This window comes from Hyperolius riggenbachi, chromosome 1 (genome assembly GCF_040937935.1).
Source record: "Hyperolius riggenbachi isolate aHypRig1 chromosome 1, aHypRig1.pri, whole genome shotgun sequence".
Classification (NCBI taxonomy): Eukaryota; Metazoa; Chordata; class Amphibia; order Anura; family Hyperoliidae; genus Hyperolius; species Hyperolius riggenbachi.
The window spans coordinates 306,473,944-306,497,170 of NC_090646.1; the positions used below are offsets into that span (position 1 = coordinate 306,473,944).

Sequence of the window (23,227 nt, forward strand, 5' to 3'; positions counted from 1 at the left end):
GTTTTCCCTGAAATAAAATAAGGAATCTGTCTTCCTGACATCTGAAGTTCTGCTCAAATATTCCAGAACACATCTGAGTGAAAAACACTCTCTTTTTCACAACTTGGATTCACACAAAAAGGTAGGCAAAATAATATCTTGCGATCTATGAAACCTGGACATAACTTTTGGACAAAACTTTGGATCCGTCTGTAACACTAACCTATCCTGAAAATCCTGGAACTAAGGACTCTTCATAGACAAGGCTTGTAGCTCACAGACCCTTCTGGCTGTAGTGATAGCTACTAAAAATACTGTCTTTAATGTAAGATACTTAAAAGAACTGTCCTTCAGAGGCTCAAAGGGACCCTTGGACAGTCCCTTTAAAACCACCGATAAATCCCAAGGAGAAACATATGGTTTATAAACTGGCAGTCTTCTAGAAAGAGCTTTCAGAAATCTCACTACCAATGGAAAGGAAGACAAGGGGATACCTGAAAAGGTGGATAAAGCAGCAATCTGCACTTTGAGCGTGCAGAAATACTTTTATTCCAACTGTCCTGAAGAAAATCCAGGACTGCTGGAACTGACAGGCTATCAAACTTCGAGCTGGACAACCAAAGATGGAACATTTTCCAGTATTTCAAGTAAAGCTTCTTAGTAACTTCTTTACGGCTACCAATCATTGTAGAGGCCACCTTGTCAGATACTCTCAATTTTTTGAGTAAGGCCAATTCAGGATCCAGACTGACAGATTCAATCTGTCTGGATGTGGATGCCACAGATTCCCTTGCAGCAGCAAATCTGGTCTGCGAGAAAGTCTCCAAGGGTCTTCCGATGCTAACCTCCTGAGAACTGAAAACCAACTCCTTCTTGGTCACCAAGGTGCAATCAAAAACATCCGACTTTGACAATCTCTCCATTTGTTGATGACTGCCAGAATCAAATTAAGAGGAGGAAATGCATACAGAAGCGGAAAGTTCCACTCTTGAATAAATGCATTCACCCCCAGACTCTGCTCTCGTGGATTGAGAGAGAAAAAACTCTGAATCTGGGCATTGTCTTCTGTTGCGAACAGATCGATTGACGATGTTCCCCATCTTTTTGTGATGTCCGCAAACACCTTTCTGTTTAGAGACCACTCTGATGACAGAATCCTGCTTCTGCTCAGTTTGTCTGCCTCTATATTGAGTGTTCCCTTGAGATGAACAGCTCTCGAGGATAACACATTCTTTTCTGCCCAAGACAAGATCTGCTCCGCTTTTTCCTGCAACAACAGGGATCTCGTGCCTCCCTGTTTGTTGACAAACGCCACTGCCATAATGTTGTCCGACTGGATCAGAAAATTGGATTGTGCCAGTATTGACTGCGCCTGAACTAAGGCCAGCTTTACTTGGATAACCTTTGAGTCTCCAGTTTTGTCCACTTCCCTTGAAAGGCTCGGTGAGCTATATGAGCTTCCCAGCCACAAGCGCTTGCATCCGGAGTTATCACCTTGTCTACTGGCTCCTTCCAAGGCATGCACTTCACAAGGTTGGATTCCTCCAACTACCACTGCAGAGACAACACAACAATTTGAGGGATTGTGACTTTGAAATTTAATGTTTGTGGACGACCGTCCCAATTTTCTAGAAAGAACCTCTTCAACTTTCTGATGTGCCCCAGCGCCCAGGGTACTGCCACCATTGTGGATGACATTAATCCCAGCACTGACAAAATGACCCTTAGGGAGACTTGGTCTTCCCTCTGTTGTGATTTCACTGCCAAACTTATCTTCAGAATTTTTTCTGGAGGAAGGAAAATCATCTAATTTACTGAATCCACTAACATGCCGAGAAAAGGAGTTCTTTGACTCGGAATCAGAGAGGATTTCTCCAGGTTGATGATCCATCCTAGGAACAGGAGATGTTCTCATACCAGATTTAAATGATCTTTCAGCTGTTCTGCTGAACGTCTGAGAATTAGCAAGTCGTCTAAATACGGAATGCTTAAAATCGACCGCTCTCAACGGAATCAATGCTTCTCCCAGAATCTTTGTGAACACTCTTGGGGCAGAAGTGATTCTAAACGGGAGGCAAACAAACTGGTAGTGTTTTACCATCCCATTTACCTTTACTGCAAATCTTAGGAACTTTTGCGATTTTGGGTAAATCGGCACATGCCAATAAGCATTTCTTAGATCCAGAGATGCCATAAAGGCCCCTGGAAACAGTAGTTCTCTTACTGAAAAGATGGATTCCATCCGAAACTTTTTCTTTTTCATAAACTGGTTTAGGCTTTTTAAGTTTAGAATCAGGCGGAACTTGCCCGATGGCTTTTTTTTAACGACAAAAATAGTCGAATAGAAGCCCTGCTGTTGTTGCTTTACTGGCACAGGATGAATTACATTCTGTTTTAGCATGTTTTGCAATATGTTAAAGATTTCTGGAACCAGAGTGGGATCTCTTGGGGGCTTTGAGATCACAAATCTTGACGGTGGAGAGAGGGCAAATTCTATTTAGTAACCAAACTTTATTGTCTGGGGAATAAACAGGCTTTTTGCCACTTTTGCCCACCCGAGAGAGGTATCTTAGCCCCCCTCCCCCCACTGCCTGATACAAATCATTGAGATTTAGAATGGGTCTCCCGAGCTTTAGACTTAACCTTCTTGGCGGTAACCCCGAACGTAGTTCGGGGTAAGCCGCCGGAGGGTGCCGCTCAGGCCCTGCTGGGCCGATTTGTTTAATTTTTTTTTTGCTGGACGCAGCTAGCACTTTGCTAGCTGCGCCAGCACCCCGATCGCCGCCGCCGCGCGCCCGATCGCCGCTATACGGTGCGGCGCGCGCCCCCCCCCCCCAGACCCCGTGCGCTGCCTGGCCAATCAGTGCCAGGCAGCGCCGAGGGGTGGCCCGGGAATCCCAATGACGACCCGACGTCAGTGACGTCGGTGACGTCATCCCGCCCGTCGCCATGGCGACGGGGGAAGCCCTCCAGGAAATCCCGTTCTTTGAACGGGATTTCCTGATCGGAGATCGCCGAAGGCGATCGAAGAGGGCGGGGGGATGCCGCTGAGCAGCGGCTATCATGTAGCAAGCCCTGGGCTCGCTACATGATATAGAAAAAAATTTAAAAAAAACTGCCGCGCTGCCTCCTGGCGTATTTTTTTATACCGCCAGGAGGGTTAAAGCCCCCTTTCCCGGACTTGTCAAAAGTCCATCTCCTGCCTTTTCTCTGATCTTTAGAGGCATCTTTTTGATCACCCCTTGGCTTACGAAAAAACTTCTTACTTTGAACAGCTTTCTGCTTCTTAGGAAAATACTTATTTTTGTTCGATGTTCTTTCCAAAGCTGAATCTACCTCTGGACCGAACAACAAATCTCCTGAGAAAGGTACACCACACAGCCTATTTTTGGATGAGATGTTACCATCCCATGTTTTAAGCCACAAAGCTCTACGAAAAACATTAATTAGAGCAGTGGACCTGGCTGTAAATCCAATTGCCTCAGTAGAGGCATCAGCTAAATATGCAGCAGTTTTAGTGAGAATAGCAATAGAATTTAACATGATCAACATGTGCACCAGTCAGTATATTAGCTTTGAGCTGATTAATCCACAGCTTTAAAGTTCTAGCCACACATGTAGAGGCAACGGCCGGCCTACACATAGCCGCACTAGCCTGGAAAGACTAGTAAGCATCCCCCTTTTTATCAAGTGGATCCTTTAGATACCCAAGATCCTCGAACACCAAGTCTCCTTGTTTAGTAACCTGGGAAAACAGGGCATCCAATTTAGGACATTTATCCCACAAGGCTTAATCTTCTGTAGTAAAAGGAAACCGTCTTTTAATAGCTTTGGACAACAGCAATCTTTTTTCTGGCTCACTCCATCCTTTTATAATAGCTTGTTTGATAGCTTTATGAACAGGAAAAACAGGTCCCTCCTTTTCTTGCATACCTTTGTATAATTGACCATGAATAGACAAACTAGCCACCACATCCTTACTCTACTCTAAAGAGTCATTAATGGCAGCAATCAATACCTCCGTATCCTCAATACGGAACTTAAACCTAGAAGCAGACTCACATTCTATTTCTCTAGCGTCTGAATCTGCTCTCCCTGGCAGCGGGAGAGAAAAGTAGGCAGACCCCAGCAAAGATCCAGCCTGGGGCGCACAGCCAGAATGCCTCGTTACCGCAGTCTCAGCCACCCAGAAGGATCCACCTGCAGCCCAGCACACAGGCTTCACCCAAAGGGGAGATGTCGACCTGCCTGGACACAGGAACAAACAGCACTGAGGGTGGACTATGTCATTGTTTTATAGGGGAGGCGCTGTCAGTTCCTGTGCCTGATAGGTCAACGTCTCACCTTTACCCTGAAGAAGGATTGCAGGAAAAAAATGTGTTATTTCTCAGTTTTTACCAATTTCAGTTTAAAAATAAAAAGTGCTACTATAGAAAAAAGAACACTAATTTTGTTTGGCTATTTCTCCTGGGTATCACAAAACTTATTATGTTCCTGTCACAATTTAGGGCGATGATATTGGATTCTGAAACAAAAGTGGATTTTTACTACAGTGTGTACTTTTCACTTTGAAATTAGAAAATAGTTAAAGTATTTTTAATGGTAAAAATTAGAGAAAGAAGGTTATTGGGGGAGGTTAATTAATAATTATATTATGTAGAGAGTGAGGTCTTAAAGTAGGCGTGGTTAAACAGTATATTTTATTATAATAGTTTTCACCGCATGCCTATTACATTTTCCCTCTCCCTTAAAAATCCTAACGACGTCCCTGTACACTACCCTGACCAAGATTCTTTTACAATAGATGCTCCCCCCAAACTCAGTATAGATAGCAGACATTCCCACAGTATTAGGTAGCCCCCCACAGTATAAGTAGCGAGTTATGCCCATGGTATTAGGTCCTCTTCCCTCAGTATACATTGTGGGAATGTAAGTATGATATGCTTAAATTCAGAGCCCGCAGTTACTTTTGATAAAAGTAACTTAGTAAAAGGACTTGCTCTGCAGAGTTTCTCTTTATGGAGGATTTCTCGTAGAGAGAAATAGAGGCATATCTAGAAGCACGATGTAGAACATTGTGCTGTGTTTTCCACAAGGCCGGAGCGCGGTATCAGCGCAAGATGAACCGACATCCAGGCTGCAGCGGGATAAACATCAAATGTTTTCATATTTCCTAAAGGTAAACAATGGCCAGTTAACAGAAAACAATGTTCTCCTAAGAACAAGGGGACATGCGCAGTAAAGACTGTGCTGGTCATGCTATCACATGATTTTGCTAGCCTATGGCAGACTGAGGAGACGACTGAAAGAGGACTCCACCCATTGGGGGTGGAGTCCAGGGTTAACTCTTGATTAACTGTTTATAAGGAACAGACTGTCTAGGGGAAAGCGCTTCCACTTTAATTCTATTCACTTCCTAACTTCTTTTAACGTCATTTATCCGTATGCTGTATATAGCCAAGTGCTGTCTTTCAACAACGTAGCATAGATGTTCGTAAGATAAAGCCTGGTCTATTCACAAGGGATGGACCAAGAGCATGTTCCATGTGTTCCGCTTAAGAGGACTTACTACAAATTGATTGCTTCGCTGAGGGAACAAACATGTAATGAAGATTGCTGATGAACACACCTTTGTATCTGTTTTGCTGAATAAACTCCTTAAACTTTGAAGATGTCTAACAGTTCTATCTCCTTTGCGGTTTCTGTGACAAGTGTTAGGTTATCACAAGTTCTGTGATATGGTGCCAAACAAAAGTGTAGTGCTGTTACCCATAACAACCAACAAATATTTATTACATACATGGCAAGATGTGCCCCTACCATTAGGTGCACCCCCAGTATGGGAATCCACTTGCGCCCCTAATATGCCCCTTCTATAGGAAGCTAGATGTGCCCCCAGTATTAGGTCCCCTTCCAGTAGAGATAACCAGGTGTGCCCCAGTGTTAGCCCCCCCCAGCATAGATAGCCAAATACATCCCATGTTTTAGCCTCCCCACCAGTATAGATAGCCAGATACATCCCCAGTACTAGACAATATTTAGGGGCGACATACAGCAATAAGGCAATAGAAGAATACATGCAAACCAGATCACGTAGCACATTATGAGTACACGGTAATGCTTAGTCAGTCACTGGAGGGAAGCATGGAGGTTAAGCCAGTCAAGTTCACTCAGATCCATAGGACGAGTGTACGGTAATGGAGGTGTGTGAACAGGTAGGAGACATAAGGAGGAGGACCCTGCTGAAGGCTTACAATCTAGAGTGAGAGGTAGGTACACGAAAATGACTGGGACCAGAGTTCATCTGCGGGTTTAGAGCGTGTGTGTGTGTGTGTGTGTATGTGGGGGGGTGTTTACACATGCCAGGAACACATGTTGCAATTTCCCTTCCGATTAATGGCTAATCTGATGAGAGGTTGTATGGTGTGTACATGTCCAAACTGCTCCCGATTGATAAAGGGATTGATTTTCCAATTATAATTCCACTAAATTGATCCCTTTATCGAGCAGAAACAGATTAGACAGCTTAGAAACAATTGTTCAGTTCAGATCGGATTGGAAGGTGCATTGTGTGTTAATTAGTGGGCACCAGTCTTGAATTAACTTAGAAAAGCTTTTCCTGTAAAACATAAAACTGATGCTTAGAACTTCATGTGTGGAAAGCATGTGAATTTCATGCCCATGCAGTCATATGGTGTTTATTGTTTTAATTTAGAAATTCAGGATTGCATTTTGAAGTAGGACCAATGTTTTAGGGGAATCAATATTCATCTGAAATACACTAAGGATTTATTCAAATATACTGAGGTGGGCAAATGCAAGACATAAACTTCTTCCATGACAGATTGAAAACATGAATAAGGAAAGTCTACAGACCACAATTAAGAAAACGGATAGTAGAAAAGATCTTATTATCCATTATATGTGTACAAATATCTTTAACATCTAATTTTGACATTTATGCACATCTTTTTGCTTTAAAATTTTAGATACACATACCTGCGGCCTACTTTTCCCTGAGCTTTTCTCTCCATCCAAGCCTCTAATTCTGGACTTGTTAAAACAGTTGGTTTTAGATGGTCTAGGCTAGTGATATCTTTCCCCTGTTTCCACAATTCATAGCGATCAGGCTGTAGGTATTTTACAAAGACATCCATAGAGATTTTTACCATGTCTTTCCGACATGTACACTAAAAGAAGAAATGTAGAGGTATAAATTGATAGCAGGTTGCTTGATATTAATACAGTAAAGTGGCAAAAAATAAATAAAAACCTACCTGTGTTGCCATTTTACCATAATCAATCCAGCGCAATGTGGCAAAATTAGTGGACTCTGCGCAGTTAAATCCATGGTTAAATCCTGCATGATAGCCATATGGAAATGTTATCATAAACTCACCAGCTTCCTGTGTGATCTGTTCAAGAAGATAATGAACATGTAAGTAAGTGTAATATTTTAATAAGGACTGGTTCACACCAAAAGCGCTTTTGAGCACTTTCAAAAGCGCAATCATTTTTAACTGCACTTGGTTAATGTGTTTCTATGGCCTAGTTCACTGTAGAGCAATATGATTTTTTTCCCAAAACGCAAACGCAGGTCCTGCAGCATTTTGAAGGCAATTACACCGCAGTGTAAAGCAGTGTTTCTCAAACCTGTCGTCGTGACTCCACAATAGTGCAGGTTTTACAGGCAACCTCATCTATGCACAGGTTGGGCAATTAGTGTCTCAGCTACATGGAATCCACATAGCTGAGAAACTAATTACCCCACCTGTTCATAGGTGAGGTTGCCTGCAAATTGCAAGTTGCTGCGTAATATGTTGGCGCTTTATAAATACAATAAATAAATAAAAACATGCACCATTGGGGAGTCATGAGGACAGGTGTGAGAAATGTTGATGTAAATTATAGGAGAACTGTAAAATCGCTTTAAAAATTGCTGAACAGAGCGATTTTCAAAGCGTTTTTTGCCACAAGCCGTTTACTTTTAGGTCAAAGTGTACTTCCTGTTTTGGTGTGAACTAGCCCTCACTATAGATTATAAGGTCAGTGCAACAAGATCAGAACATTTTCTTTTTTAAACTTAAAACCAGACTCACACGATCAAAAGGAATTCCATATTTCTTCAGAATGGAAGGGGAAATCAAAGTCATTTTGTGCCTGAGGAAAGCATCACACCCTTGAGAACTGCCAGGAAAAAATCCTATGGGAAGAAATATTTTGTGGGTGGGGAAAATATGTACACTGGGTAAAGCAGACACAAACATCTAAGAAATTTGCTGTACAGAAGTGTATTTACTGATCTATAAAATGATGGAGAATAGGCAAACTGCTTATTCTGCCAAAATAGTTACCGGTTCAGAAGTTATAGTCAGCACTCTAATTAAATTTAATCACTTTACAACTCCATAGAGAATACATGGGACTGAACAATTTAAACACAGCTTTCATAACAGGGTAAAAGGCAAGGAAATAAACAGCGCTACTTAAAAACAGATAAGTGCCTACCTGCAAGAGAGTGCAAGCCCCACTTGTGGGATAAAATACACACCTAGCATACACATGACCTGTCTACCACTGGAGGATGTTGGTTTCCTGTAACAGCTTGCATGCAACTTGTTAAGTACTCATCCCTCCCACTGCGGAGAAGTCATCCTCACATGGGAGGGGACCTAACACTAACTAAATGCTAATCTATGCATATGCATAGCCTGGGTGCGCTACCAAGTAAAATCGAAAATTGAAAATTGCGCAAAAGGTGGATCAGCGCATCACCAGGCCGCCTCCTAATGGCCTACAATGGGTAAAACACCAGCTTAAACATACACTTTAAAATTGCTCCATATCTCCACTTAAGAAAATAAAGGAACTGACAACCTAGGTGGCTCATAACCAAACTTGTGTTAAAGAGAAACTCCAACCTAGAATTGAACTTCATCCCAATCAGTAGCTGATGCCACCTTTTACATGAGAAATATAATGATTTTCACAAACAGACCATCAGGGGGCGCTGTGTGACTGATTTTGTGCTGAAACCCCTCCCACAAGAAGCTCTGAGTACCGCGGTACTCTGGGCAAACTGCCACAATGTAACAATGTTCACATACAGGAAATAGCTGCTTACAGCTGTCTCTAACAGCCAAAACAGCTAGGAGCAGCTACATAACCTGCCCACAGTAAAAATGTCACCATGTAATACATGTCAGAATGCAAATCAGGGAGAGGAAAGATTTTACAATGAGCAAACACTGACTAAATCATTTATACATAATTATTGTAAAAATGAAGCACTTTTTTTACTACATTATTTTCACTGGAGTTCCTCTTTAATTCATCCTAGTTTACTATATGCATTGCAGCAATTACAGTAGTGAGAAAACTTATTTCAGATTCAGTTACTGAGGGTGAATAAATAGGGATGAGAAATCAAATTTTGCTTTATTCCAAATTTGGAATTTGAATTCCGCATTCCAAATCATAATTAGGAATTTGTGTCGCAACATTTTGAATTAAGTGGAATTATGCGATTACATTACAGTCAATAGGGGAAAATTAGGAACATGCATAAAAAACATAACAATCGAGTCACTGTGATCTCCTGGATCCCTTTTTGGTTTCCACCGCTCTCGGCCACGACCCTGGCTTTTAATCGCCAGTTTTAGGCAATGTTTACTAATAAAACATGGCCACTAACCAGGAAGTGATGTTTGTGTGTATATATATATATATATATATATATATATATATATATATATATATATATATATATATATATATATATATATATATATATATATCATGTTACAGTATACTACAAGTTTTTATTGCATAGGGAAATATCTGCACTCCAGTCTGGGATTAGAATGTGACAGGCAGCAGCTCCTTCCCCCCTCAGCCTCACAAACTCAGAAAACAGAGCAGAGACCTGTCAGTAAAGGATAAAAAAAAGCACCCAAACAGAGCCTGCAGGGGGCGTGCAGGAGGCGTTCATAGCTTCTCCCTATCACAGCAGAGGCAGTGCATTCCTCTCTGGCTCGATATATTACACAGACAGTGCAACTAGAAAAGGCTGCAGTAATCCAGACCTCATTAGAACAGGTATATGAACTTATAGGATAGAAGAAATAAGGCACATTTTTTGGCAGATATTTTTCATCCACATTGATCAAAGCTAATGATCGAATCTTTGCCGTTCATTTTTCCTTTTATGGAAAAAAAAGTGCACTACCTGTATGCCCAATATAAGAAGTATAGCAGAAACTCCTAATACTGGTCCATACATGTAATGATTGCGACAACCCTAAAATGCCAGGACAGACCCCACAAATGACCCCATTTTGGAAAGAAGACACCCCAAGATATTCGCTGAGGGGCATGGGGAGTTTATAGAAGGATTTTATTTTTTGTCACAAGATAGCAGAATTAGATTTTTTTTGATTTTTTTCTCACAGTCTCATTTTCCGCTAGCTTTTGACAAAAAATACAATTTTCTGTGAACTTACTATGCCCCTCATGGAATACCTTGGGACGTCTTCTTTCCAAAAATGGGGTCATTTGTGGGGTGTGTTTACTGCCCTAGCATTTTTTGAGGGGGTTAAATTGTGAGCACCCCTGTAAAGTCTGAAGGTGCTCATTGGACTTTGGGCCCCTTTGCACAGCTAGGCTGCAAAAAAGTGTCACACATGGTATCACCGTACTCAGGAGAAGTAGTATAATGTGTTATGGGGTGTCTTTCCACAGATACTCATGCAGGGTGGGGGAAATATCTCTGTAAATGACAACTTTGTGTAAAAAATAAAAATAAAATTCTATATGTATATATATATCTATCCGTATCGAAAAAAAGTATCATTTACAGAGATATTTCTCCCACACAGGATGGGTATGTGTGAAAAGACACCCCAAAACACATTGTACTACTTCTCCTGAGTACCGCGATACCACGTGTGACACTTTTTTGCAGCCTAGCTGTGGAAAGGGGCCCAAAGTCCAATGAGTACCTTTAGGATTTACCAGGTCGTTTTTACTCATGTGGTTTTCCAGACTACTCCTCACAGTTTAGGGCCCCCAAAATGCCAGGGCAGTATAGGAACCCCACAAGTGACCCCATTCTGGAAAGAAGACTCCCCAAGGTACTCTGTGAGGGGTAAGGTGAGTTCATAGAAGTTTTTTTTTTTGTTACGAGTTAGTGGAAAATGACACTTTGAGAGAAAAAAGAAAAAAAATCAATTTCCACTAACTTGTGACAAAAAATAAAATCTTCTGTGAACTCACCATACCCCTCACGGAATACCTTTCGGTGTCTTTCCAAAATGGGGTCACTTGTGGGGTTCCTATACTGTCATGTAATTTTAGGTACCCTAAACCGTGAAGAGTAGTCTGGAAACCAAATGAATAAAAATAGCCTGTGAAATCCTAAAGGTACTCAAGCCTTTGGGCCCCCTTACACAGCTAGGCTGCAATGTAGCACACGTGGTATCACCGTACTCAGGAGAAGTAGTATAACGTGTTTTGGGGTGTCATTCCACACATACCCATGCTGGGTCGGAGAAATATCTCTGCAAATGGACAATTTAGTGTAAAAAAAAAATTAAATAAAAATAACAAAACAAAACAAAAAAATCGAAAACGTTGTCTTTACAGAGATATTTTTCCCACCCAGCATGGGTATGCGTGAAAAGACACCACAAAACACATTATACTACCTCTCCTGAGTACGGCGATACCACATCCGTGACACTTTTTTTTTGCTGCCTAGCACTTTTTTTTCGAAGGGGCCCAAAGTCCAATGAGCACCTTTAGGCTTTACAGAGGGTGCTCACAATTTAGCACCCCCCCCCCCCCCAAAAAAAAGCCAGGGCAGTACAAGTACCCCACAAGTGACCCAATTTTGAAAAGTAGACACCCCAAGGAATTCAATGAGGGGCATGGTGAGTCCATGGCAGATTTAATTTTTTTGTCACAAGGTAGCAAAATGGAAACTTTTTTTTCGTTTCTGTCACAGTGTCATTTTCTGCTAACTTGTGACAAAAATAAAATCTTCTATGAACTCACCATGCCCCTCTGTGAATACCTTGGGGTGTCTCCTATCCAAAATGGGGTCATTTGGGGGGTATTTATACTATCCTGGCATTCTAGCACCTCAAGAAACATGACCGGTGCTCAGAAAAGTCCGAGCTGATTCAAACTGCATAAATTTACTTTTTTGCACCATAGTTTGTAAACACTATAACTTTGACCAAAACTAATAAATATACACTTGTTGGATTTATTTTTTATCAAAGACATGTAGCACAATAAATCTTGACAAAAACTTGTATAGAAATTGTACTGTATTTGAAAAATTTTACCACAGAAAGTTAAAAATATTTTTTTTACAAAATGCCTGTCTTTTTTGATGAATATAATAAAAAACTAAAAATTGCAGCAGCAATCAAATAGCACCAAAAGAAAACTGTATTAGTGACAAGAAAAGGAGATAAAATTTGTTTGGGTGATAAGTTAAGTTGTATGACCGAGCAATAAACCAATAAAGCTGTGCAGTGTAGAATTGTAAAAAAAATGGCCTGGTCACTAAGTGGCTTTAACAACATGGTCCTTAACCGCTCGAGGACCGCAGTGTTAAACCCCCCTAAAGTCCAGGCCATTTTTCTTGAAATTGGCCACTGCAGCTTTAAGGCCTAGCTGCAGGGCCGCACAACTCAGGAGACAAGTGATCCCACCCCCCCTTTTTTTCTCCCCACCAACAGAGCTCTCTGTTGGTGGGGTCTGATCGCTTCCCCAGCGTTTGGATTATTTTTTTTTCTATTTTTTTTTCTATTTTTTTTTTTTTATTTTTGCTTTTTTTTTTTTTTATACTAAACCCACCAGCCAATCACTGTGATCGGCTTTCATAGGCTTCAGCCTATGACAGCCGATCACCTCTGATCCCCTGGAGGGGACAGACGAGTGACACTATCTGTAGATCGCAGCACTGTACAAGGTAATTCGACGGCGGTTTCGCCATCTAACAGTTTCCGAGTGGCTGGGAGACTGAAGGCCGAGGAGGGATGCGCCTTTAATTATGAGTTCCACAGAGGATAGAACCTTGAATTGTACATTAGCCTCCTCATACCAAAATGAAAAAAAAAAATGATTTTTACAGAAAGTGAACAATTGACTTATGTGTGGAGATGTCCCACCCATATCACAGACTATTCTCATTTTACTCCAAACCACACGATATGTGGGCCCGCCTAGACTTAATGCTGGTCTCTATTCCATTAGTGATTAAAGTCAAATCTATTGAAATTTTAGACATGGTTATATCTGACCATTCACCTGTCCAGCTGGAATTACGGGAATCTACACTGAGGGAGTCAGATATACTATGTCGCTTCTCTACCTGCCTATATGGAGATGAGAAGATTGCTGGGCTCCTGAGTTAACGGTGGTTTGAATATATGGAAGACAACAGGGTACACATGCAAAAGCCAATATTGTTTTAGGAAGCAGCAAAACCAGTATTGAGGGGTAGTATTGTGGGGTACACAGTGGGACAGAAAAAGAACAATCAGGAGCAATATAGGGCAGCAGTAACGATGTGGAGTCGGTCCAAAAATCCACCGACTCCGACTCCTCAGTTTAGGATTCCACCGACTCCGACTCCTCTAATTTGCATATTACAATTTTGTTGATTAAAAGTATGTAACATGAAATTCGTCTCTTAACTGCCAACGCTTAGGAATTTTACAAGACAATTGAAGTGAGAAGGATATGTAGACTACTATATTTATTCCCTTTAGACTAAAACTAGTCCTTGGTAAGAGTACTTGTAAAAGGTACAAACCGGAACAAAGAACATCTATCAGGTCCTAGGCAATGTAAGTGTGGGTACATGTAAGAATGATGTGCAGGTACTCTGCAGGGGAATAAAGAGATTCTTCCTCTATTACACATTCTTCATGCACAATCTGAACAAGGTTTATGGGTGACAGATAACACCTCTGTGTTCAATGTGCACAGCATTCTCAGTGGATTCCCTGCAGCTCTGGGGGGAGTGCATATGTAGAGTATAGTACTACTGTGTAACAAAGTAAACCTGAGACAGATGAAATTAAAGTTTTATACATACCTGGGGCTTCCTCCAGCCGCCTTCAGGATAATCAGTCCCTCGTTGTCCTCCTCCACCACCTGGATCTTCTGCTATGAGTCCAGGTACTTGAGCCAGTCAGGCGTAGTGCGCATGCACACACTCCGCCGCCAGGAGCATACTACACCTGTGCAGCACTATTGCGCAGGTGCAGAATGTTCCTGGCTGTGGGAGCGGCATGCGGCCGGACAGCGCTAACTGGCTGAATTACCAGGACTCATAGCAGAAGATCCGGGTGGTGGAGGACAGCGAGGCACTGATTAGCCTGAAGGGGGCTGGAGGAAGCCCCAGGTATGTATAAAACTTTACTTTTCATCCGTCTCAGTTACCCTTTAATTTGTAGTCACCAAACCAAATTTTAATAACATATCAAATTATTTGATTTCATCAGCAAAGGGAGTGCATACATTTGCATAAATCAGCATCAATGCAGAATTATTTCCATCTCGTTGACCATCTCTATTAGTGACACAGCTACACATCAGGCTTTATTCTTACAGCATAGATGTTATTTAGTATATATAAGAGATTCCTGTGCACACATCATATATACAGTCACAATCAGATATGTATATCTGACCTTAAAAATACGGGGACTGCTTTATTGAAGCAGCACAAGTAACTAATTTTGATTGGTTTATTTCATTTTTGTGGACTAAGCATAGCTATTACTGTATATATACATTATTTTTAATGACTATTATCTGAGAAATAGAACATTTTATCATATTTTCTATTTTAATTACAGTTACAAATTCATTAGGAGTCGGAGTCGGTGCATTTTTTCCCGACTCCGACTCCAGGCACCCAAAATTGCCCGACTCCACGACTCCGACTCCACGACTCCGACTCCACAGCCCTGGTTAATACCACCAAATCGTACACTGATTTGAGGTATCTTAGATACGGTAATTAAATAGGTAAGCTTCTCAGTAATATCCTCAAAGGAGCTAGCACTAGTTCCCATATAGAGGCCATTAAAGGTGAACATGGAAACCTACTGACAGACCCTCAAGACAGACACTGTAGTATATGGTTTTCTTTTCTCCCCTGGACACTTAGGCCCTAGTGATTTCCTGGCCTAACGTTCACTAGCAATGCACAGGTTTTGTGCAGCTCAAATTGAGCAATTCTAAGACTTTATAGTCAGTATTGCATGTCCCAGACTTTACTATTGGCAATACTTAAGGTACTGTGTATCGGTCCCTTCCCACGTGTGGGGGGTAGCATCCACGTCTGTTGCCGAAGCCTGGACGGACGCATTTGAACCTTTTTTTTTTTTTTTTTTTTTTTTTTGCACACTGTTGCCTTTTTTCACATGGTTTATTTGATAGTGCTATTTGTTAAAATGCCAGTTATGTTACTTTCTTTAATCCGATCTTGTTATGGCAGCAATCCAGCTATCCGACATTATCAGTGCACTCTTATCCTAGAGCTCATACGCCTGCCATAAGTATTCGTAGCCATCTTAGCTAACTTTATATGCTATGGTTGCACACTACGATCCAGCTTTACCCGGACCCCTGCTTTCAAGCTCTTGTTAATGCAGTTTATAATTGCAGTGGTTATTTTTCTCATGACTAGTTATCTCCTAATTGACAATCCTATTGAAATCACAATGGCGTGTACTCGACGTGTTAGGTTTATATGTTCATTTATTGCTTAAATGAGTTATTGATTATCTGTGCATACTGTTGATGAATATATTTACGTTCAGTTTTATCAGCGAAAGTACTAGAGCACTGTTTTGTTTTTTTTGCAGAGTGTTATCGTCATGCTTTTGCAGTGTATGTCTATGAGGGCGGCTCCCCTGCTCGCCAGGGGCGCCCGCGATGGGGACATGTGTTCCGCCTAGCCATTATTTATGGCGGGCTGTGTGCGAGTGTCCCTTTGGCAGGGCGCACCAGAGGGGTTGGTTGAACGAGTCAGAGTTCTCTCCAAGCCCTTGAGAGGTTTGTTATTGCACTATATAGAGGGTCACAAGTCGAGGCTTGGATTACCCAAATTTATCACAAGTATAATTCAAACCTGAATGATTAATTTGCCGGCCTCCCTCTACCCTCCTAGTTGGAGCTCTAAACGAGCATTTTTTACACTCTCTTTGAGCAGTTCTTTCGGTCATAGAGGCAGGCCTGCTTCCCCTGCCCCCCTTGGACACCCGCACTGATGATAACGTTCTGTATGCCGCCAGGACCGCAATTGCATGGTCCTGCCCGCCACTGCAGCATTCTCCATGCGGGTTGGCCTGGGGGGGGGGGGGGGGGGGGGGGCAGGCTACCAATCCGCTAAGCTTGTTATGCTCATTCATGTGCAAAACGCTAGTCCGATCACGGCAGGGGTTTGGGTTGGTTTCCCCTGCCCCATGGGCGTCCGCAACTGTGACAATGTTATGCATGTCGTCCTGATTGCAGAGTGTCTGTTCAGGGCCGTCACTGCAGCATTTTCCGATTGTGGGTCACCCCCGGGGGGCTGGGGGTGCATCCCGGGCATTTAGAATTTAAAGTTTACTATATGCAATTGCTCTATGAGATAACTGTATGTTTATCTGTATATATATTGCTTAACCACTCATGTTACTAATTGGGGTATTGTGTCCCCCGCCCCCCGAGGGTGCGCATGATTGCGACAATGTTATGCATGCCGGCCCGGAAACGATCTACCGGTCCGGGTCCGCCACTGCAGCATTCTCCGACTGTATGATGCCCCGGGGGACGGGGGGGCTGGGATCCTATCCCGGGCCCTTTGGGCATTTAATATGCACTAAATTAAACATAATCTGGTTAAGACCAACCTGGAACCTCTAAATGTTGTGCAGTATGGGTTAATGGTAAGAAATATGCTTCCTTCAGCCAAAATACACTTTTCAACTACCGGTGTAGTAGTGGTTTAAAGAGAAACTCCAACCAAGAATTGAACTTTATCCCAATCAGTAGCTGATACCCCCTTTTACATGAGAAATAGAATGTTTTTCACAAACAGACCATCAGGGGGCACTGTGTGACTGATTTTGTGCTGAAACTCCTCCCACAAGAAGCTCTGAGTACCGCGGTACTCTGGGCAAACTGCCACAATGTAACAATGTTCACAGACAGGAAATGGCTGTTTACAGCTGTCTGTAACAGCCAGAACAGCTAGAAACAGCTACATAACCTGCCCACAGTAACAATGTCACCATGTAATACATGTCAGAATGTGAATCTGGGAGAGGAAAGATTTTACAATGAGCAAACACTGACTAAATCATTTATACATAATAATTGTAAAAATGAAGCACTTTTTTATTACATTATTTTCACTGGAGTTCCTCTTTAAATCAAGTTTTACGATTAGCTTCTCCCGACCCCTTATGCAACACCATCAGCAACAGACGAATGTCACATGGCTGGCATCCCACAGGAGCAAATGGATGCTTTTCAGTATCCACCCTTCTATCTGAGGATACCCTACTTTAGGAACTTCCTCCTCTTTCTGATTTGTTCCTTTCCCTCTCTTCTCTATCTTTTTCTACTAACCCTTTGCCACTCCGTCTCTCCTCCACCCTTAAAATCTAATACAGGAAATATCGTATGTTCCGTTCTCAAATCACAGTCACATGTCTCTTAACGTATTATCCCTAAATGTTCAGGGCTTTAATTCCCCTGTGAAGCTCTCTAAAGCCTTCACCTCCTTCCGAGTTGCACACGCGGATATTGTGTGCCTGCAGGAAACACACCTCCCTATAAGCTATACTCCTAAATACCTTCATAGTACTTTTCCCCAATTCTATATGGTCAATGCTAAGACAAAATAAAGGGGTGTCCTCGTCGCCTTCAGAAGATCAGTTAATTTTATATGTAACAAAGAGATCAAAGACCCTGATGGAAGGTATCTCATTTTAGTGGGTGCAATACAGGATGTGGCAGTCACAATTGCTTCATACTATGCTCCTAACTCTGAGCAACTACCATTCTTGCTCCACCTTATGGATGCTGTGAGTAACCACGCGGCTGGCACATTACTACTATGTGGCGATTCTAATCTTGTCTTGCGTCCCCACCTGGATAGAGATAATCCCTCTCACCTCAGATCAACATCTTCAGAGGTATGTAATGCCAAACAGTTTAAGGACCTTATTCAGTCAAATTCCCTGGTGGATTGCTAGAGAGAAATGCACCCCAATAAAAAAAGGATTCACTTTCTATTCGCACCCACATAATACGCAGTCTTGTATCGATCACGGTTTTATATACACTAATTTTCTTATTAACCTGATTAATGCAGAACTGAAGCCTATATCATGGTCAGATCACAAAGCAATATTTGTATCTTTTTCCTCCTTACTTGTTAAACCTTCTGAGCCTCATTGGTCTCTCAATCAGTCGCTGTTATCTGACCCTGCCATTATTGCCACAATAGAATCACATCTTAAAGATTATTTTTATTCTAGCCCGAAAGAGCAGATTTTTTTCATGGAAATTTGCAATGTACGCGAAAACCGCGCAAGATAACGGGATTTTTTCCCCAGAAATGTTTGCTCGAAAACTGAATGAAACATTATTTTTGCAACAATTTATGCGAAAAGAATATTAACAGTTTTGCTCATCACTGTTCACAATTGCCTTTTCCACTGTCTTTATCCCAATCACCCCTACTTTTTAATACCCATTTCACCTCTAATGTTTGATATTTATTTATAGTTATAAGTTTATATATATTTTATTTTTTAGATAATTAATGACTGTATGACTACACATGGGTTATGAGCCAATTATCTCTGTTTACAGTTATTGCTCCGTAGTTATTGCCTGATGAAGCTGGATCAAACCTGCGAAACGCGTTGCATATTTGGAGTTCATCAATAAAATATATTGACTGTTTTGCTCATCACTGCTCATAATTACCTTTTCCACTGTCTTTATCCCAATCACCCCCCCTCCCCCCCTTTTAATACCCATTTCACCTCTAATGTTTGATATTTATAGTTATAAGTTTATATATATTATTTTTTTATCTAATTAATGACTGTATGACTACACATGGGTTATGAGCCAATTATCTCTGTTTACAGCTATTGCTCCGTAGTTATTGCCTGATGATGCGGGATCAAACCTGCGAAACACCTTGCATATTTGAAGTTCATAAATAAAATATATTGACTGTCTTTACTACAGTCGTGTGTCTACTTGGAGGAGGGCAAGTCCACCACTACCTCCTCTATTTACCAAGAATTTGGTTTTTAAGCTCATTTAGCTTCCTTTTATCCTTTTGGCGCCTCTGTTCTCCTGCATAATATTGAGTCCACGCTGGGTGAAGGGTTGAACCCCCTTTTTCTCACCTACAGAGAGCGACTTTTTATTCCTGAGTGGGGTCAGGAAAATCTCCCCACCTGCCTTTACAGTGGTTGCCTAATGGTAACCCTGGTTTGTGAGTATTAATATTTACTCTATCTAGTAACCATTTACCAGTACATATTACACTATTGGGGCTCTTGGTGTTCCCTGTTTTTATCTCAATACAATCCTCCAAGATCAATAAGGTCCCGGACCCTGACGGCTTCCTTGCCCTATATTATAAAAAAATAGCAAATATCCTTTCTACCCCACTGACTAAAGCATTTAACAAATTATTGCTTGGGGAAAAACCTGGATCAGAAACCTTACTAGCGAACATAAGCATGATTACTAAACCGGACTCTTACCATACATTGTGGACTAATTATAGGACTATTTCATTACTGAATATTGACATAAAATTTTTAGCTAAAGTGTTAGCCACTAGGCTTAGCAGAGGTATTGAGGATATAATTGGGCGGGACCAGGTGGGCTTCATGCCACAGCGTCAAGCAGGCAATAACGTAAGAAGACTTCTACGTTTGATCTCCTCGGCGTCGATCACAGATACTCCCATGATGCTATTATATCTTGATATACAAAAAGCTTTTGATACGGTATCATGGGAGTATCTGTTTACTCTGCTAGCCACTTGGGGCTTTGGTCCTAATTTCTTAAAATGGCTCAAGGCCCTATACTCTTCCCCTAGCTCCTTTATCAAGTACAGTGGGTTTAAATCCTCTGCTTTCCCCAATGGCAGAGGCACCCGTCAAGGGTGCCCACTGTCCCCATTGCTATTCGCCCTTATTATGGAACCGTTGGCCCTCTTAATTAACCGGCATGAAGACATACATGGGATCAAATTGGCTGACAGGCATCATAAAAAGATGTATGTACGCAGATGACGTAATTTTAACTCTAACAAGCCCCCGGGAATCCCTATCTAATTTAGCTGACATTTTTTTTGACCTTTGAAGATATGTCTGGATTAAAAATAAATAGACTTAAATCTACGGCATTAAATATCACATTGCCTCCGGAAATATTGCACGACCTACAAAACTCGTTTGAATTCAAGTGGGAACCCCATAAGCTAAAATACTTAGGCATTTACCTGACTAATTCATACAACACCCTCTTTGAGGCTAACTATCCTAGACTATTTTCGGAGGTCTCGCAACTATTGGAGTGCTGGGAATACACAATCTCCTGGCTGGGTCAGTTAACAGCGATTAAAATGACTATATTGCTGAAATTTTTGTACGCATTTAGAGTATTGCCAGTCCCTCTACCCTCCTCTTTTCTAAAGAAAATACAATCAACTTTACTCTCCTTTATATGGAAGAACTCTGGTCCCGAGTATCTCGAGAGACCCTTTATAGGTTACGTGTGAATAGAGGCCTGGGGGTACCCAACATATCGTTATACTTAAGTCCGCGCAGATTGCTCAACTAACACTATGGCGTGAAGAGAGTCACATTCCAGTATGGTGCGATATAGAGAGTTCGCCATGTTCACCCATATCCATTTGCAACCCTCTCTGGCTCACACCTGCGCAATGTAAATTTATCAAAAACTCAATAATGCCTCACTCCCTACGTGTCTGGAGCCAGTCTAGGTTAAAAGATAAACTCATCTCCCCCCACCTTCCATTTTTATCTTTTCTAAGTCACCCGGATTTTACCCCAGGGTTGCATAGCCCATCTGCCTTTAAATGATGGCAACAAAATGATCTAACAATAATATACAGTCTAGTAAATGATACAGCCCTCAAATCACTCTCTTCCCTTAAAGAGCATAAGCAATTACCAAACAAGGAATTATTTCGCTTCCTCCAGATTTCCCATTTTATCAATAAGCATATTAAGTCCTGTGGGTCACTGCTTTCCAGAACATGCTTTGAGAATATCTGTGCCACGAGCCCGGTGCCCCCAGGTCTTATTTCTCTACTCTATAAAAACATAATTTCTCCCCCTAATCTTCCTAAGCCACAATACATCTTAAAATGGGAGCGAGACCTCAACAACCATTTTTATATTGACGATCTGCGGCACGTGTAGAGGGATACCCCTGGTCTCTCTATAAGCTCCTCTTTAGTAGAGACCTAATATAAAGTACTTTTGCGCTGGTACTTGACTCCAGACCGTATTGAGAAATTCTGCCCCTCCAATAAGGGATTATGTTTCAGAGCATGCGGCCAAAGGGGTACCTTTCTACACGTGTGGTGGTCTTGCCCTAGAATGCGCAGATTATGGATTAGGGTATATCAAGTAATCTATTCTTTCATTCGCTCGCAAGTACCTAAGCTCCCAAAGGTTCCCCTTTTGGGTCTAAAACCCCCAGGTCTCACATCTGGCAGAATTCTCTATTCCCTCCAGACCATACTCCTGTTACTTAAACATAAGGATCTACAAGAACTAAACAAACAGATCACCAAGTATCTATGGGCAGGACGAAAACAAGAGTAGCTCTACCCAAACTAAAATTGACAAAGGACTCGACGGCCTCAAAGTGCCTGATGTGCATTCATACAATCAAGCATGCCTGTTTCGGCTCATACAGATTGGGTGATGTACACCAGCACCTTTTCAAGTGTGTTATTGGAGGAGCCCTACCTAGAACCCTGGACATCTCTTGCGATTTTGCACACACCCTAAAAAACATCTTACCGAGTGTCTTAAATAGAGCAAAATTATGATGGATACTTGGGCAACCTGGAAGGCAGTAAGGAAAAAATTTGGAACTGCTCCCCCCCATACCATATCTCAAAGTATATGCCAGTTTGGGGACACCCAGCCTTCCCAGCTAGCATAGCCCATAAACATTTCTTGGATTAGGATAAAAAAAAGGAATAAGTAGCATAGGGTATCTTTGGGCTTTTAAAAATATTTGGTGGTTTTCTTGTCAAGTAATTAAAGGATACCCAAAGTGACATGTGACATGATGAGATAGACATGTGTAAGTACAGGGCCTAGCACACAAATAACTATGCTGTGATCCTTTTTTTCTTTCTCTGCCTGAAAGCGTTAAAGATCAGGTATGTAAGTGGCTGACTCAGTCCTAACTTAGACAGGAAGTGACAACAGTGTGACACTAATTGATAATAAATTCCCATTTTTATCTCTTTCCTACTCTCAGAAGCCATTTTCTGCTAGGAAAGTGTTTTATAGTTGGAATTTCTTATCAGTGAGACTCACACTGTAGTCACTTTCTGTCAGGACTGAATCACCCACTTACAAACCTGATATTTAACTCTTTCAGACAGAGAAAGAAAAAAGGAACACAGCAGTTATTTGTGTGCTTGGCACTGTACAAACACGTCTATCTCATCATGCCACAGGTCACTTCGGGTATCCTTTAAAGGTGGCATATCTAGCGCAGTGTTGGTGAACGTTTTGTAGACCAAGTGCCAAACTGCAAACCAAACGTCACTTGTCTATCGCAAAAGTGCCAACACAGCAATTTAAACTAAATAATAGCATTTTAAATCATACATTAACATTATAGTGAACCCAAGTTGAAAATAAACTGTTGAGATAAATAATATCTATTCTACTCCTGAAAATTATGTATTCGATTTTTTTTTTTTTTTTTTTAGAATCCCCAAGTTTTATTCTGTGAATAAAAAGTTAAAAAAGTAAGTTTAATGTTATTGTCTCATATAAATGATACAGCTTTTCACATAGTCTCAGTCAGCAATCGTGAGGCCCCCAACATGACAAATTCAGCAATCATGAGGCCCCTCACAACATGAAAAATTCAGCAGTCATGAGGCCCATTAATAGACAGCATTTCACATAAATAGGAA

General features: G+C 41.5%; 1 protein-coding gene across 1 annotated transcript in view; it reads right to left on the reverse strand.

Moving 5' to 3' along the window:
• Positions 1 to 23,227, reverse strand: part of KDM4B (lysine demethylase 4B) — a 731,006-nt gene that overhangs the window by 491,876 nt on the left and 215,903 nt on the right. The window contains exons 6-8 of the mRNA XM_068233805.1: positions 8,079 to 8,182; positions 7,257 to 7,394; positions 6,979 to 7,169 (exon numbers count right to left, since the gene is read on the reverse strand). Coding sequence (XP_068089906.1) covers positions 6,979 to 7,169; positions 7,257 to 7,394; positions 8,079 to 8,182 — 433 coding nt within the window. The remainder of the gene's footprint in view (positions 1 to 6,978; positions 7,170 to 7,256; positions 7,395 to 8,078; positions 8,183 to 23,227) is intronic.